This window comes from Squalius cephalus (assembly GCF_949319135.1).
Source record: "Squalius cephalus genome assembly, chromosome: 15".
Lineage (NCBI taxonomy): Eukaryota > Metazoa > Chordata > Actinopteri > Cypriniformes > Leuciscidae > Squalius > Squalius cephalus.
The window spans coordinates 4,789,077-4,808,075 of record NC_137136.1 but is presented as its reverse complement, the minus strand read 5'-3'; the positions used below and the strand labels follow the sequence as shown (position 1 = coordinate 4,808,075).

The window sequence follows — 18,999 nt, the reverse complement described above, 5'->3', positions numbered from 1 at the left end:
ACAAAGATAGTTGTTTAAGTACACACACACACACACACACACACGTTGAGTTTTCATGTTTTATGGGGATTTCCATAGACATAATGGTTTTTATACTGTACTAACTGTATCTTCTATCCCCCTACACTAAACCAACCCATCACAGAGAACTTTCTGCATTTTTACATTTTCAGATAACATCACTTAGAATGATTTATAAGCTGTTTTCCTCATGGGGACAAAGAAATGTCCCCACAAGGAAAAGGATTTCGGATATTGCGAATTACCATGAATTACCCCTTTGTGGGTAATATGGGTTTACCAGGCCACACGTCCGCACAAAGATAGTAAAACCAATAAAAAAAATGTTGTCCCCATGAGGAAAACGGCTTATAAATTAAACATAAGAAGTTTGAAAAAAATAAAATAAAATAAAAAATAGTAAAAATGCTAAAAGTTTTCTGTGATGAGTAGGTTTAGGGGTTAGAATATACAGTTCATACAGTATAAAAATCATCATGTCAATGGAATGTCGCTGTAACGCAGTTAGATGTTGTAGGAAGAAGGAGGCGGGAACCGGCGAACATTCAACAGCTTTAATAATAAAATAAACAAATACAAAACGTAAGTAAAGACAGCATCCTCTCACAGACGACTGCTGTCACATATAATAAAACAAACAAAACACAACATAAATCCAGGCCTGTTCCTCTCTCGATCTTCACTGTCGTCGCTCCTCCTTTACGCTTCCGCTCCTCCGTGAGAGATACGAGACCGGTGCGTCGCGCAGGTGTCGCTCATTATCAATCACGCCGCCAGCCTCACGCCGTTCTCTCACGGCCCTCATCCTCGTCCTGCTCGCCACAGTCGCCATTAAACATGAAAACCTGTGCGCGTGTGTGTATTAACTCCGCAGAAGTTGCAGTGCTTCGCCTTCTGAGAATATAGTTCCCAGTATGTATACGGTTAGAAGATGGCTGTGTCTCATGTGACCTTGTTATTTGTACACGCTGTGACCTATACAAATCACAACATGTAAATAGGAAAATGTTGGCGTTATTGTGTCTCTTATTGGGAGCAGTATGCTAGCTGGAGCCGTTTACCTCCAGTCTTTGTGCTAAGCTAGGCTAGCGGTGGGTGCGTCAGACAGAGTTACGGCACGCACTGAGATGAGAAGGGTATGTATGGACTCATCTAACTCTGGGGGATACGGGGAATAAGCTAAAGTCCCAAAAAGTCGGCGTGTTCCTTTAATATATTATTCTAAGGAATTGGTGCCTGACAGATAAATGGACATCCGCTTTTGCAGTTTCTACATTTAAAAAAAATTCAACTTAAAAACGTAAGTTCAGTTGCTGCCTCAAAGTTTTAAGTATAATCAACTTGGTTCTACAAGTCACTTAAATTATATTAAACTGACTTAAGAAATGTAACAACATAAGTTGCCTTGACTTACTGATCACATCATTTTTTACAGTGTATGGCGTAATTTTAAAATACACTTATCCAGTTCTCACAAGTCTCAAACCCTCATTGGTCAGATTGCGTTAATGAAGTGTTTGTGTTTCTCTCCAGCGTCTCTGCTGAAAGGCCTGAAGCATTCGAACATAGTGCTGCTCCACGACATCATCCACACGAAGGAAACCCTGACGCTGGTCTTTGAGTATGTGGTGAGTATCAGACATGCTGACCGGATGAAAATCAAACCTCTGCTGGCGCGTTTGTTTCTTTTATAAATAGTTTTTAATTCATTTTATTTTCTGTAACTCCACTCCAAAATGTCAGAGTATTTTTATGTCACACAACCACACATCTCCTGTTCCTGGGCCTCACGGAGCTGGTCTGCTCTTCTGTTTCTGAATAGTTTCGAAAGGTTTAAATGTGCTTTAGTCAGCATTACTTTACCTCGGGATTTTTCTTCCGCTTTGAACCTGGTGCCTGAACCGATCGGCCTCGTTATATGTGCCCAATCCTGCAGCTCTGGCACCGTGTTTTTATTAGAAAACTGTTTTTCTAACTCTTTCAAAGCCCTGCTCTTCATCTGTGGCTCTCAGCGACAGGAACGTCTCACTGTTTTACACACAGACCTGCAATGAGACGCAGCCGCAGGCGTCAGAGCTGCGAATTAAAGCACATAGGAACAATTCAGCCATTTACTCGCCTTCGTGTCGTTCTGTCCCTGTATGACTTTCTGTCTTTCTTTCTTTTCAAACACAAAAAAAGATTTCCGGCAGAATGTCCAATCTTCTGTTTTCCATATAATGCAACTGCACAGTGATTTATACTGTCAAGCTCTAGAAATCACCTTAAAAACACTAACAGTTGTACATATGACGTACAGACTATATTTGAAGTGTTCTAAAGTCATATTATAGATTGAAATAACACGTTTTTAAATTAAATTAAAACCTGTATTGACAATTTTGATGATACTTTTATGGTGATTAAGTTTTGAAATAATAACTGTGGTCATAGTCACTTCCTACTAATTATAATAGCATGAAATGAACATGAATGAACATCTGAAGACATGTTGTTTCAACCACGGAAAACACCATTTATCAAGTTCAAGTCCACCGACATACTAACTCTCCTGTCTGGTTTGTTTGACGGAGAAAAATGGTGGATTCAGCATTATGATTAGTCACATGACCTGTCAATCAAACTCTGAGTTCCGGATGTAAAAACTCCATTCATTTTTTCCATAGGGAAACTGATTTTGAATGGTAACTTATAAACCTTTAAAGACAGACCTACTGTGAGCTAAGGTTGTTAATTGATAGTATTTGCTTCTGTTGAAGCCATCAGCGCATTATTTCAGCTTATTTTTTTTTAATTTAACAGCAGAATTCCTAGTGAAAAACTACATTACCCATGCTGTTCCACAGAAAATTACACCAAACAGAGTCTAAAAAAGCAACACACCCCAATAATAGCTCTTTAGTTCCGCCCAATCCCATGAAGCACTGCAAATGATGCAGTCGGGACAATCTCACTATGCTCTCAAAATAATAAAATGTTTCTAGTTAAATGCATATTCTGAAATAAGCTTAAAATATATTTTTATACATATAATCAACATTTGTAAATTCGTTATTTTATATTTCTCTATTGTTTTAAATTCGATTATGCTGTTCTCAATGCTTCATGGGATTGTAGTTCCTTCCCTCATTAAAACTGTTAAGTTCACAGTCTTGTATCTTTGTATTTTTGTTCGATTTTCAAAAACTTTTTTGCTTCAAATCAAAGTTTGTAGTGTTATGATTTACCTCATAGCTTATTGGTTTGGTTCATGGCTTATAGCTCTTTAACGAAGAATATTTGTAAATCCCTATGAGAAAAATTAATGAAAAAAATAATAAAAATACTTCTGGAACCAGTGCAGCTGAACAAAGGGGACGGGCACTGTTGCACTCTATTATAACTATATTTTTTGGACAAACTATTCCTTTAATGAAAATAAAGGTGTTGTGTTCAGTCTGAAAGTTATATGCAGAAATAGGGAGATATATAAAACGTTTGCTGATAGTAAGGTTCTGTATGTGAGAATGATGTATGCAGCATTAGTGTGATAAATCATTACAGTTCCCATTTGCCTCTGCGCTCTCTTAAAGGTCCCGCTTGTCTGAAGCAGGTACAGAAATGCCAGTTTAATTGTTAATGAGCCTCCGGGACGGTCTGTGTCTGTCTGTAGGGAACGTCTGGTCAGGAGGTTCAGCTTCTCTTCCCTGCTGGGAAAAAGTCAGCAGCCTAAGGCTGGTTCTGGCTGCTTTTATGTCTCTTGGATTTTATTTTATGTTTGTTGTACATTTTTGATAATTATATATATATATATATATATATATATATATATATATATATATATATATATATATATTAGGGCTGTCAAACGATTAATTGCGATTAATCGCATCCAAAATAAAAGTTTGTGTTTACATAATATATGTGTGTGTATGGAGTATAATTATTTTCTATATATAAATACACACACACATATATATATATATTTAAGAAAAATGTATTATTTATATATAAAATATTTATATATAATATAAATTATATATAATATAAATATATATACACAGTATATACATGCTAATATTTCTTAAATATATACATGCATGTGTGTGTATTTATATATAGAAAATAATTATACACCGTACACACACATATATTATGTAAAAACAAACTTTTATTTTGGATGTGATTAATCACGATTAATCGTTTGACAGCCCTAATATATATATATATATATATATATATATATATATATATATATATATATATATATATATATATATATATATATATATATATATATATATATATATATATATATATATATATATATATATATATATATATATTAAAATATCTAAATAAGTTAAAAGCAAATTAAAATGAATAACTTAAATGACATTTACTTTTTATTTTTATTTATTTATTGGATATGATGCCAGCAGTGATTAAACCAGTTAAACCATCTGTTATTTTATCCAGAAAATTGTGCTTTATAGTTTAAATCCATGAAGAGCTCAAGACTTGTGCACAATGATAAAATTAGTTTTTGACAAAGGTTAAAATAAATGAGAAGTGTTGTGAAAGTATCAGCGTTCACAGATCCAGACAGGATTTCTCACAGGAACCCCTGAGTTAGATGTTAAACACATTTGATTTAGATAGATTTTTTTTTTTTTCTTTCCTTTCCTTACAGTTTTTGTTGTAGTGTTCACTCATGAATACTGATCTGTACAGTAAGCAAAAGCAGACACTGAGCTGAGGGTCAGGAGAACATGCACTTTCTAACTCAATAACTCAATGCTTTCATGTTCTCAGCAAATGCTGTTCTTAACATAAAAACAATTGTCCACTCAAAGGATGCACTTGACTTTTAAGGAGCTAGGAGCTAATTGGTCCTCGGGAAGGAAAGAGGAATGCCAAGAAAACCGGTTGTAGGTTTAAACTCCTGTCAGGCTTGACACTTGATTTGATGCATCACAGAAAGAAAAGAGCACTTGTTAAATGTGTTTTCACTGAATGTCAATGCTCACTGTGACACTGACCTCCCGTCATTGATCCGTGTCACAGTCTAAAGGGAAGATTGGTGCCTTCCCTGATTAGCTTTATATGTTGTGCTATTTTTGCATCTCTGATATAACTTATTACTTCATACTCTGGTAAACAGTGTTGTTTTTTTCCAGGAATGTATCCTCTCGCTAAATTGGATGAGCGTGAAATTGTGGCTCTAGTCTGATTTATTCATGAGAGCTAAGCTAACACGTCGGGGTGTCAAAGAAAACAATCAAAACACTAAGATTGGACAACGGCTCAGCTATTGATAGCTTTGGTCCGTTGAGAGATTCGAACCATAGCTTAGTTATTAATCTGAGACCACCGCTGTGATCTCATCAGAGTCATTTCGGTGAGAAAATGCACTCGGGCTGAATGCGGACGCATTTAGATGCGGGCCGCGAGCAAACAGAGGGTTTCGCACTGAGGAAATCAATTCATTTTCCACGGCGAGCAGTTAATAATGATTGACGGCGACGGACAGGCATATCTGAAGCCCGTTTGAGTGAGAGACTGCATTATTCATGAAAGGAAACACGTTTATCTGCGGTGCGGGACGGGTAGCAGCGGGTGTTTGCAAATATCAGCGGCCCTCCAGCGCCGCAGGTCTGTGGGCAGAATAAAGACCGAGGAGAGCATCGTGGGTAATTCTTTCTCCCCCCGCCTGTATTTACATGCACAGCGACGCGGCCCACAAAGCCTCTCGCACCTTCAGACAGTCACGTTATTGAGCCTGTAGAGAAAGGCCGAGAGCTTCTGGTCTCACCGATACAGGAAATTATTTCAGTTAGACTCACTGGCAGTGTTTGTGAAGCCATCCGTTTGCATTCTATATATATATTAGGGCTGTTCTTAATTAAATAGTATTATTAAATTATTAACGCATGTTTTTGCTGCGAATAGCACGAGTGCAAATGTGATATTGATTTTATACAACAGTTCAATAAATAAGAAGTTAATATTGTTTTATAATTTAGACAATAATTTGTTAAATTTTGAATCCCCATTTTCAGCGAATCAATCAGGTGAACCAACGATTCAATGGCCCATTCATAAGGACAAACATGGGCCCTGTCCCAAATGGCACACTTCATATGCACTTTCGGCCTTGTGGACTAATGGCTGCCGCATGCGCGTGTCTGTTAAGTCCACGAGACCGTAGGGTGTCCCATCTGTCATTTTAGGTTTCAGAAGGGTGCTCATGAGCGATCCCTTTGCGGTCGATATGTGCCCTCGATGCGCACTTTTGCCGAGCTCCGCAACCGACTTCTTCCCGACAGTAAAAGTGGCGTTACGTCACAAAAGTGCGGACCTGTAGAAAGAAGAGAGCTTAGGGTGCCATTTGGGAGAGGGCCAAAAACAGACATGGGCCCTGTCCCAAATGGCACACTTCATATTCACTTTCGGCCTTGTGGACTAATGGCTGCCGCATGCGCGTGTCTGTTAAGTCCACGAGACCGTAGGGTGTCCCATCTGTCATTTTAGGTTTCAGAAGGGTGCTCATGAGCGATCCCTTTGCGGTCGATATGTGCCCTCGATGCGCACTTTTGCCGAGCTCCGCAACCGACTTCTTCCCGACAGTCAAAGTGGCGTTACGTCACGAAAGTGCGGACCCGTAGGAAGACCGCGAGAGCTTAGGGTGCCATTTGGGACAGAGCCATAGGGTGCTTCTCAAGCGGAAGGCTGCATCCTACTGAGGCTGTGTCCTTCCTAGTCTTGTATGTTTGTGTGTGTATATATATATATATATATATATATATATATAATTAAAAAATGGTCTATTTTAGTATTTTGAAGCAGTTCACAGGATTTTGTTTAGAGTCTGTGTCTCCTCTCACTGCCTCATGTCCCTCTTCTCTCTCTCTCTCTCTGTTCAGCACACAGATCTGTGTCAGTACATGGACAAACATCCCGGGGGTCTCCATCCAGACAACATCAGGGTGAGTGAGATTCTGCTCACTTTGTTTGCTTTGTTCATCAAGCTTCTTTCAGGTGATTTTGTGATGAAATGGCTCTGGTCAAATCCTGGTTTTTCAGTATTTAGTTGTGCTGTTGTCACAGGGAATAATACACATACTGTTCTTATATTCATATTGCATGCAAATGGCAAGCTTCAATCTGATTGGCTAGATTTATACAACAGGTTATTATGTGTGTGATGATATAAATAAAGACTATTAGATTATAAAAAATTATCTTTTGCTGTATTTTACCTAATTTTTACGCATTTTACATTAATTGGTTTTAGTGACTATCAAAGAGTGCCTCTGAAGAAAAATTAATTTCATAGCAAATATAAATATATTGTATATACTTTTATATATTTTAAAATATTTATTTAAAAAAAAAAAAAAAAATATATATATATATATATATATATATATAAAATTTATATCATTCTGTGACTTCTGACTTCATGTTTGTTTATTTAAATATTTATTTATTTTATTTATTTACTTATTCATTTATAAAACATTTTTTATCATATAACCTTTCAAAATCAGAGAAATTGTCACTGGTTTTATGATGTTCATAGTATTGAATCTTTCAAGTTTTTTTCTCCCATCATTTTCTCCTCTCCTCTAAATGTCATCGGTGGCTTGATTAGCTTGTTTCAGTATTAGTGTTTCCTGTGCAGTGTGGATCGGTCTAGTGAGATGATTGTTTCTCGTGGAGTGTACGGTTCTGATTCTGACGCATGGATTGAGTATTTTTCTCAGACTTGAGTAAAGACCTTCCAGGCCGCTGTGATTTCCCCCTCTGTTCCGTTCTGCAATCAGAAGTAGAGCAGAAGTCGTGTGAGTTCAGACTGTGACCCATTTCACCGGCTTCCTCGTCCTCATCTGTCAGTCTGCATGGAGTCTCTTCAGTTGAGCTAAGATAATCAGACCAGAACCAATGATTTGATCTTTTAAAATGACTTCTGAATGCTGCTTGAGCTCCTCCAGCGAGCGCCTGGCCTGTAACACGAGACTTTCGTGCGCATGTTTAATTGAGCGGTAAGACCACACACTCGCAGAGAAAGTGCAGTGTGTTTTCTGACTCCGGAATGTTTTGTTAGAGTTCAGAAGGAAGAACGACCGGGTAGAACAGACTTGCGTTTAAAGCTGAGGTTTGCCAATTTTGGAATGATAATTTTTTTTTTCTCATAACCCAATTTAATGTGCACTTTTAATACAGTATACCATATTTTATGGAATATACGTTTTGTTTTGTTTTTATCTTAAATGTGCTGCGACTTAAAGGGATACTTCACCGATTAGCATTAAGCTTTGTAATCAGTAGAAAATCAGTAGACTAATCAGTAGATTAATCAGTAGACTAATCAGTAGATTAATCAGTAGAAACCCGGTAGTATTTTCGAATGACCGAGAGATTTCTGTATTGTGTGTCTGGAAAAAAAACCTCAGATGACGCAAAAATCTTCATTTAGCTCATCTGAGGCTTTTTTGTCCAGAGGCTTGAGACTACAGCCAGTAGGAGGAGCTCGTCCCGCATGTGTTCAACCCGCCCATAGGGGGATCTCACCATAAAACGCCTTTTCAGTCTTTTCAGTTTCGAGTCGACTAGTAGCCTAGTTGTATCATTTCTTCCGATACTGCCCTCTGTAACCGGTAGGCGTGGCTTGGGAGTGTCCTTGTAGGGCAGCGGAGCAAATGCATTCTGGGAGTTGTTGTCTTTCATCCACATGAGCCAAAAATACATTTTCTGGCTTTTCTCAGTCTAGAAGGCACCAACTTCTAAAATAATTTCACATGTCTACTACATAAATGACCCAATTTAAATACACATTCATCTTTCCAGCGGTGTAATATCCCTTTAAGGCTGTGACACACCAAGCTGATGCTAAAGAACTAGCGGAGACGGAACTCGTTGATTCTCTGATGTTTACAGCTAAATGCTTTATGTGCAAATGCTTCCTCTTAGTACTGTTTGCTGTTTAAGCTGGAGAAATGCATTAATGAAAACGCTGAAAGAATCCTTTGCGTTTCTTTGTGCAACAAGAAAATGTCACTGTAAATGTTCATTTTGCATCGCCAAAGTTGATATACACGGGCATTTTGCTCCTGCTGGTGGATGTTGTAACCAGGCCAAAAGCTTCAATCTCTATTGACACATGCATTTATAAATTGTCATATTTTCTGATGAGTAATTGACTGTGGTACTTACTTGATTTATGTGACAACATAAATTTTATATGATAAAAATTCTCCTTGAAATAAATTAAAAAGTTAATTCATGACAATGCTAGCAATGATTTCGTAGAAAGTTGCTGTGAAATGAGAGTAATTTATGGTGTGTCAGAGTGAAAGTAAGAGGTGATGGAGCGAATGAGGCCATGGAGCAGAAGGCTGGTGGGGAAGCGGGTGTTGCTTATGTAATTCATCAGGTTTTTGTCACTGTGGATTTACATAAATAAAGTATTTATCCCGTTCGCTCCCTCATTGAAATTCAAACCAATAGAGAATTCATGATAAATGACAAGCTGACAGAAAGAGAATGAGAGAAGCTCACCTGAAACAGGAACGGCCCGCAGTCAGAGCCGAGATGTTTCCCTTCTGTTCAGTGTTTGCACAGTGTTCTCGTTCCCTGACAGACTGCAAGTACACCAGTTTAAAGAACAGAGCCGATGTCCATGTAAATTAGATGTATAAGGACAGTGAGGTCCAGATCAGTGAGATTCGGAGAATCGTTTTATGGCTAATATAATGTCTAATGCATTTAGAGCAGTGACGCACGCGTCCTCCACTGAACACTTGGAGAACTTGGCTTAGAAGAGCTTGCACTGCTGCTTGTGCTACTTTTGGCAAATAGTTCACCAAAAAAAGTTACAAAAGTAGCATTTTTTACTTAGTTTAATTTAGCTGTATTTTCAGGATATTGAGCAATTAGCAAAGTTTTTTAAAGGCATTATCTGTTTACTGAGAACGATTTGAAACGGTTCAACTTTTGGAGTCCTATAAATGTATGTCTTAAAACATTGGACCATTAAATTAATCTACCATATATATACTCTGTGTGTGTGTATGTGTATGTGTATGTGTATGTGTATGTGTATGTGTATGTATATATATATATATATATATATATATATATATATATATATATATATATATATACACACACACAGTATATGGTAGATTCATCTAATGGTCCAGTGTTTTAAGACATACATTTATATTAATATAATATAAGATTAATCACATCTAGCATAAAAGTTTGTTTATATAATATATGTTTGTATGTATATGTACACACACAAACACACACACACACACACACACACACACACACACACACACACACACACATACACACACACACACACACACACACACACACACACACAGACATATATATATATATGTATATATATATATATGTCTGTGTGTGTGTGTGTGTGTGTAACACAAGACTGTAAACATTATATTGTATTGACAATAAAGTTGAATCTAATCTACATTATCTTAGACAATATAAATTGACTTGTAAAGCAACACTGCATAAGATATTAAAGTGGAAATCAGTTTACTAAATAATGTAAACTTGACTGACTGCTTCATTTCCACTTTAAAACTTCTTTCATTCTTTATTTCTTGAATATAAGTGTATTTTGTCTTACCACACTAGCAGATCATGTATTTTTAACCTGTGTAAAACAAAATACACATGTAATAAAGACACAATCTATGAAAACATCATGAAAACGTCTTAATATCTGATTCAGCGATGCTTCACAAGTAAATTTAACTTGTTTTGAGGATTTTTAGACATTTTACCTGGAAACCAAGACAAAAGTACGAATATAAATAGGATTTTTGCAGTGTAGGGGCAGGATAAGCATGTGTGGTGGTTAACACATCTTTAAATGCATCTTCTGTTCTGTTCTCTTGTACTTCATCTGTCTGTTTTTAACACAAGAGCGTGTCCTTAGTGTCTTAATGTTTTCTGGAGCGCTCGTCTTCAAACCGCCTCCTCAAGCATCAACCAGATCCAAGATGGCAGTAAGTAGCGATTAGCTCCCACAGTCACGAGCAAACACGCCACACAAGGGCTACAGTTTTAATTCCGCCCATTAGCTCGAGCTGATTCATTCGCTCAGATCTGCGTTCACCAATCGCGCTAATAAAAGCCATTAGACTCTCTGCTGCAGGTCGGAGAGAATTAGCATTTGAAAGGGAGCGCTCAGGGCGCTAGCTGCTAATGTAATTACTGGTCAAGCAGGAGAGAGAGGACGTCCCACACCAGACCCCGAATCTGGGCTGCTGTCCAAGCAGACCTCCTGTGCATATGCCGCTCTCGCTCCAGAAATAACAGGATATTTTCAGAGTCCTCGTTACGCTGGAGTTCGTTACATTGATTCGCTTGACACATCGGGCTGGTTTAATGAGAATGCTTAAATGAATTTATTGATAATGACAGCCGGCCCAACCTCAGGAGAAGTGCAATCAGGCGAGGTCCTATAGTCCATGTGCTTTACTACAGCGTCTGTGTTACAATCCATCTGTCCATCTGTCCATATATCCATCCATCCATCCATCCATCTATCCATCTATCCATCTATCGTTCTGCCTATCTATCTATCTATCTATCTATCTATCTATCTATCTATCTATCTATCTATCTATCTATCTATCTATCTATCTATCTATCTATCTATCGTTTTGCCTGTCTATCTATCTATCTATCTATCTATCTATCTATCTATCTATCCATCGTTCTGTCTATCTATCTATCTATCCATCGTTCTGCCTATCTATCTATCTATCTATCTATCTATCTATCTATCTATCTATCTATCTATCTATCTATCTATCTATCTATCTATCTATCTATCTATCTATCTATCTATCTATCTATCTATCTATCGTTCTGCCTATCTATCTATCTATCTATCTATCTATCTATCTATCTATCTATCTATCTATCTATCTATCTATCTATCTATCTATCTATCTATCTATCTTGCGTTCTATTGTTCTGTCTTTTATTCCGTTCTATCTATCCTTCAAAATTCAAGGCTTTTTTAAACCTTTTTTTAAAACAAGGTTTTCAAGGTTTTGTCAGGCTGGCATTCCAGGATTATCTGGACAAACTTTGCTTTTCTGGTTAAAAATGACATTTATATGAATTTCAATTAATTTTACTTCCTTACATTGGAATTCAAATTTAAATCATGTTGCCACATCAATTATAATTCAAATCAAATTCAGGTGGAAGGTGGAATTTAAAAGACTTTCTCAATTCAATTGTGGCACCAAAAATCCCAACACCAGTGTGTTTGTGAACATTCGTCATCCTGATAGTTTATTTGCAGGAGCAGGATGAGGCCGGCTGCATTTTCTAGAAGGTTTCAGCTTAATGGGACAATCACAGTTGTTTAGTCGATCAACCCACGAACCATCTGACGAAACAAACAAAGCCTTTCATTTAAAGACACAATCAGGGACATAAATTGTTGTGAACTGCAGTAATGGTCCATCAGTCTGATGGCATATACTGATTTTAGCAGCGCTCCTCCTTCATAAATGCTCTGCCGGACGTCACATTCAGGAAGACGGCCGATCATGTTGCAATGCATCAGAAGTAATTTGATCTAAGTGAGGTTTACTGCTAACCTGCTGTTGTTGGATTTCAGATGCTGGTGTCCAAATTTTATAAAGTATCTATAGTGATTTTCACAATACTTGTGACTCACTATGATTGTTTTTTTACGAAGCAGGTCAGAGTCTTACTGTAATATTTGATAGATGGATGCATGGATGGATGGATGGATGGATTGTTGGATGGATGGATGGATGGATGGATGTATAGATGATAGATAGATAGATAGATAGATAGATAGATAGATAGATAGATAGATAGATAGATAGATAGATAGATAGATAGATAGATAGATAGATGGATGGATGGATGGATGGATGGATGGATGGATGGATGGATGGATAGATGATAGATGGATGGATGGATAGATGGATGGATTGATGGATTGTTGGATTGTTGGATGGATGGATAGATAGATAGATGGATGGATGGATGGATGGATGGATGGATGGATGGATGGATGGATGGATAGATGATAGATAGATAGATAGATAAATAGATAGATAGATAGATAGATAGATAGATAGATAGATAGATAGATAGATAGATAGATAGATAGATAGATAGATAGATTTTTTTATTGCAAAATCAGTACTGGTTAAAAATAAAGACAGTGACCACTCAGAGTACTGCTTTTTTACTGAATGAACACAAAATAGCATTTAAAGATCATATGTCCTACTTAAAGGTACCAAAATAAAAATATGAAAATTACAGAAAAACTGCGATCTTCCTACAAAAAGTAGTACAAAGCAACAACTTCAACAAACAAACAAACAACAACAAAGAAAAAAATATTTTTAAGAACAAAGCAACACATGAAGAACAAAGAAAGACATTACTTAGAACAAGTGTCCGGTACAAGACTTTTATTTTGACACACAGGATCATATTTTTTGTAATCAGCCACCAATCAGCTCTCATAGTCGTGAGACGAAAAAGGGGAGTTGAATTGGCTTACTGTCGAAACATTATGCTAATATACTATATACACAATATTGTCCCTTTGCTTGTTCTCAGACAGGCGTGAGATCTTTGAGCTTCACTCATGGAGACTGAGAGAGCAGGTGTGGAGCTGATGGCCCATTGACACGCCACATTAAAAACTGATTCTCCAGCAGATGTGAGAGACTCTCTGGTTCATTTAGCAGCCATTCTGCTTCTTCCAGCTCAAACTTAAGACAGTCTTTAGTGAAATCAGTCACTGAATTTCTCCTTGAAGCTGGATTTTATCCACTGTAAAATAACAGATAATCAGTTATTATTGCAGAATGAGTATGTATGAGAAATAAACGGGTCATTCAGTCAATAGAAACTATTAATTTTTGTCTTTTCTTTTGTTTCATATAAGACAGACACTTAAAGTCTATTAGTTTGAAGGAGAAAAACTGTGTTTTCCTGTGTTGTCAGGAAAGTGGCGAGTTTCTGAGATCAGTTCACCCAGAAAATACGGCTGTATTTTGTCTCTAAAGTAAAGCCACAGGAAGAGGAATGATGTGCCGTCGCTTTGAGAGCAGAAACCTGCAGGAGAGCTTAAATGTTCAGATATCTGACGAACCTGCTGTGATTCTTCTGATGAAACTATGAGTGCAGTCGTCAGTGTGTTGCTATGCTGTTGCTAAGGTGTTCTGTGGTGAACAGATTCGCGACTAAACTTCACAAAAAGCTGGTGATGCCAGCAGTGTCTTGCCCAATGAAGAGCAAAGGATTAAGAGTTCAGCCAAACATATTTTTGCCAAAATAACGTTTTGAAAGTAAAATATTATTATTATTATTATTCAATATTTATATATATATATATTTTTTTTTATTAATAATTACTTGTTTTTATTTTACAGTAGGCTACAATAGTTGGTTGTTATAGTAATTTTAGTTTTATAATTTAATAAAATATAAAAATATAAAGAATAATATTTTATTATTATTATTAAATATTATAGTAATTTAATTGTTCTAATTTAATAAAATATTTCAACAGCAATATTATTATTATTATTATTATTATTATTAAAAATTATTTATATTTTACAGCAGTCGTTTTTTCCATGATTTTAATTATTTAATTTTAATAATAAAAATAAAAATATTTAACATCAACTATTGTTGTTATTATTAACTATTTGATTTTTTTCATTTTACAGTACAATAGTATTTTATTATAGTAACTTGTTATTTTTTTTTATAATTTGTTAAAATAAAAATTCAAGATTATTATTATTATTATTATTATTAAATATTTACTTTTTATTTTACAGTACAATAGTATTTTTTTATTTTAGTGATTTCATTTTTATAATTTAATAAAATATTTTATTATTATTATCACTAAATATTTGATTTTACAGTATGATATTATTATTTTTCTTTTAATAATTAAAATACAAATATTTTGACAAACTATGTTTTTTTACAGTACAATCATATTTTTATTATAGTAATTAAATCAATATATTTATATACATAGCCTATATTTAAAAAAAAAAAAAAAATTATTGTTATTGTTGCTGTTGAGATGTTTATTTTATTATTTTTTCCACCCATTTTGTCATCCAGCATGTGAAAGCTGTGCATCTGATCACTTACTGTAATAAAGTAATTAGTACTAGTGATACGTGAGATAGTTGAGGATCATAATCAAAAACCAATATGAGCTCATATGTTAATGTGGAATTATTGATGAAGTCTTAAGATGGATTATCAGTCAGATATGGAGATACTGCTGTACAAATGATAAATTACACTCGTTCTCACAGCAACAGTGTAATTACCATTTTCCCAGAAGTGAAATGCCTGTTGTAATGGCGAATGGCCTTGAATGGTTTGTAGTATTAATACTCATCACATGGGTGTAGCTCCAGGCAATGTCTCCGCTTCCCAGTTAAATCAGATCCGGCCTTGAGATAATGGAAGATATAATGGAGAGAACAAGCTATAATGAAAGAACAAGCTCTGTTTACATTGATAGTCCTCAAACATTCAGGTTTTATTATGATGTTTGGCTACAAACATCTTAATCTTCTGATGCAGCATTTCACTGTCAAAGAACTGAAGACTGAACCCTAAACACACGAAACTTTAACCCTGATCTTCCCTGTAGAGCCAGCACTGCTCTTTCCTTCAGGTCTGTCTGTGTTAGCGGAGGATTGTCGATATTCCAGGCGTGTATTGATCGTGTTTTCATTCTGCAGATTAGGCCCTGAGGCTCGCCCTCCTTTTGTCCTGCTGTGTTTCTTCATCTTCCTTCACTTTATCTCTCTTCTTCCAGGTGTCTCTCTCATCCTGTCTCTCTCTCTCTCTCTCTCTCTCTCTCTCTCTCTCTCTCTCTCTCTCTCTCTCTCTCTCTCTCTCTCTCTCTCTCTCTCTCTCTCTCTCTCTCTCTCTCTCTCTCTCTCTCTCTCTCTCTCTCTCTCTCTCTTTGTCATTATTATTATTCTAAGGATGTGTGGTCGGTCAAATCTTAGCTGTGGACCGTATAGCCTCAATAAGGCTCTTAGTCAGGTTTTATGGATTTGGTCATATCTATCTATCTATCTATCTATCTATCTATCTATCTGTCTATCTGTCTATCTGTCTGTCTGTCTGTCTGTCTGTCTATCTGTCTGTCTGTCTGTCTGTCTATCTATCTACAGTATCTATCTATCTACAGTATGTATCTATCTATCTATCTATCTATCTATCTATCTATCTATCTGTCTGTCTATCTATCTACAGTATCTATCTATCTACAGTATCTATCTATCTATCTATCTATCTATCTATCTATCTATCTATCTATCTATATATCTATCTATATATCTATCTATCTATCTATCTATCTATCTACCTACAGTATCTATCTATCTATCTATCTATCTATCTATCTATCTATCTATCTATCTATCTATCTATCTATCTATCTATCTATCTATCTATCTATCTATCTATCTATCTATCGTATCTGTCTGTCTGTCTGTCTGTCAGTCACTGCCTAATATTTAATAATATTTAAAAAAAAATTATAAATGTTGTATATCAATATTTCTGTCAGAGTGAATTATTTGTATTTACTTTAAATAGCTAAGCAAATAAATAAACAAAAAAATGGAATAAATATTTAAATATAATCATATATATTTGTTTGATTTTATTTATGAATTTATTAGTAAGTTATTATTTTTGTCATTGCCAAATAATAAATATAATAGTTAATATTAATATATATATATATATTATATATCACTGTTGAATGTAAATATTTCTGTAAGAGCATACAATTTAATAAACAAATACATATTAATATTATCATAAATTAATTTATTATAATTGAAATATAATCTATTTATCTGTATTGCATATCAATAGTTCTGTCAGAGCAAGTTTTAAACCGAAAAATATTAATATCAACAAACTATATATAGTTATATAGGTATAAATATATTTGTGTTTGTGTGTGTGTTTTGTTTATCAATGTTATATACCAGTGATTCTGTATTTGCTGATTTTCCCCCTTGTTTACGAGTCTTTCCTCACTCCTGTAGATCAATCTGTTTGGAATATAATGTTAATGTGATTGTGGGATGTTTCTATTGAAGTGAGCAGTTAAACACTCCCTTGACGGCCATTTGACACGTTACTGGAGATGCTGGAGAATGAGTGTATCGTTAAACCTTTTCTCTGTAGACTCTTAATGAGCAGGAGCGTCCTCAGAAATGTGTTTCGCTCCGCATGAGTAAACGTGAGCGTCTGAAGAACGCCTCGTTCTGACCCGATGACTCCACATAAACCTTTCTCTGATTGGACCCCGCGCTCCCGTGCCTCGCCTAATTGGCCGAGACTTTGATGGTTTTGTTTGACGGAGAGGCATTTGAATCTCTTCAGTGCAGAAAACAGGCCGCTCTTGCTCTTCTCAGATTGATGCGAGGCTTCACGAGTGAAGGCCGTGGTTGTGTTTGTCTCAGATGTGTTTCGTGCATCGATTGTTCACTTTCTGTTGTTGATTGATTTGAGGAGGCTCGCCGGTCTCCATCAATACTCCACATCAACGAGCTGATAGATGCTGTATTGATGCTGCTGAATAAAATTAGATGATATAAAAGCACAATATCGACGGGGATTGCTGTATATGAGGACGATGGGAACAAATAACGTCCTTAGATGGAGAAGTGGTGTGTCACATTTACAGGATCCTGTGCACTTCAATTGACACATGTGATGGGATGGATCCTGGTGATTTGGGTTTTAAATGATACATTGATTCGCTGGTGTCATAGATGAAGATGTGTAGGTGATTTGTGATGCTCACACATGAACTGATTTGTTTGCGCAGCTGTTCCTGTTCCAGTTATTGAGGGGTCTGTCGTACATCCATCAGCGCTACATCCTTCACCGAGACCTGAAACCACAGAACCTGCTGATCAGCGACACAGGCGAGCTCAAACTGGCCGACTTTGGTAAGAAATTCCCCGCTCTACAACATTTGACGTTTCGTACAGTTGATTGGTGACGAACATAAAGCAGGGCAGTGAATGCCTGTAGAATGCAGTTAGAAATACCCTAAGATTCAAGATGTGTGAATATGTATATACAATTATATTTCATAAATATGATTATGTATTTTTTTATTTGTGTATTGGTATTAAAGATAAAAAAATCTGAAAAAAAACAAATAATATTTAAATAAATAACCCAATAATAATATTTTTATATTTTGTTTATTTGTTCATTATGTTTAATATCAGTCCTCTAGATCAATCTTTCTGTCAGAGATAGTTTTAAACTGATAAACAATTTATATTTAATTTAAATTAAACAAATAAAGTATTCATATTTAATTAATTAATATAAATAAATCATATTGAAATGTATTTATGTGCATGAGATCCATTGTCCTGTGCACCACTAAAATGTTCGTTTTTATTTATTTTTACGCATTTCAGACATTTTTGAGTTGAAATTTGAAAGTTATTTCTCAGTATTTTGTTATTATTATTCATTTGGTTTTTCAATAAGAGAAAATGGCATTTCATCCAAACCATTATTTATGTCAGGTAGATTTAAATACAACGCAAGAAGAAAAATACAGTAAAAATCAAGTTCAAACAATGAAGACATGCACGTAATTCATACGGTAGTGTCATTAAACGTGTATTTGTTATGATCTTTCTTCTGTCATTGAACATGTTGTTATGGTCTTTCTGCTCTTCCTGGATATTACATAATTTACATAATAGGTGCATAGTCAAGTCAAGTGACCTTTATTTATATAGCGCTTTTACAATACAGATTGCATCAAAGCAGCTTCACAGTGATAACATGAAAATAATACAACAAAGTTTGTTTCTAGAAGAAAATTGCGCCATCATCCAC

General features: G+C 35.6%; 1 protein-coding gene across 4 annotated transcripts in view; it reads left to right on the top strand.

Annotated features, from left to right (window-relative positions):
- cdk14 (cyclin dependent kinase 14) overlaps positions 1-18,999 on the top strand; it is a 145,654-nt gene that overhangs the window by 58,176 nt on the left and 68,479 nt on the right. For all 4 annotated transcript variants that reach the window (XM_079895132.1, XM_079895130.1, XM_079895133.1 and 1 more), the window contains 3 exons: positions 1,555-1,649; positions 6,927-6,989; positions 17,960-18,083. In XM_079895132.1, coding sequence (XP_079751258.1) covers positions 1,555-1,649; positions 6,927-6,989; positions 17,960-18,083 — 282 coding nt within the window. The remainder of the gene's footprint in view (positions 1-1,554; positions 1,650-6,926; positions 6,990-17,959; positions 18,084-18,999) is intronic.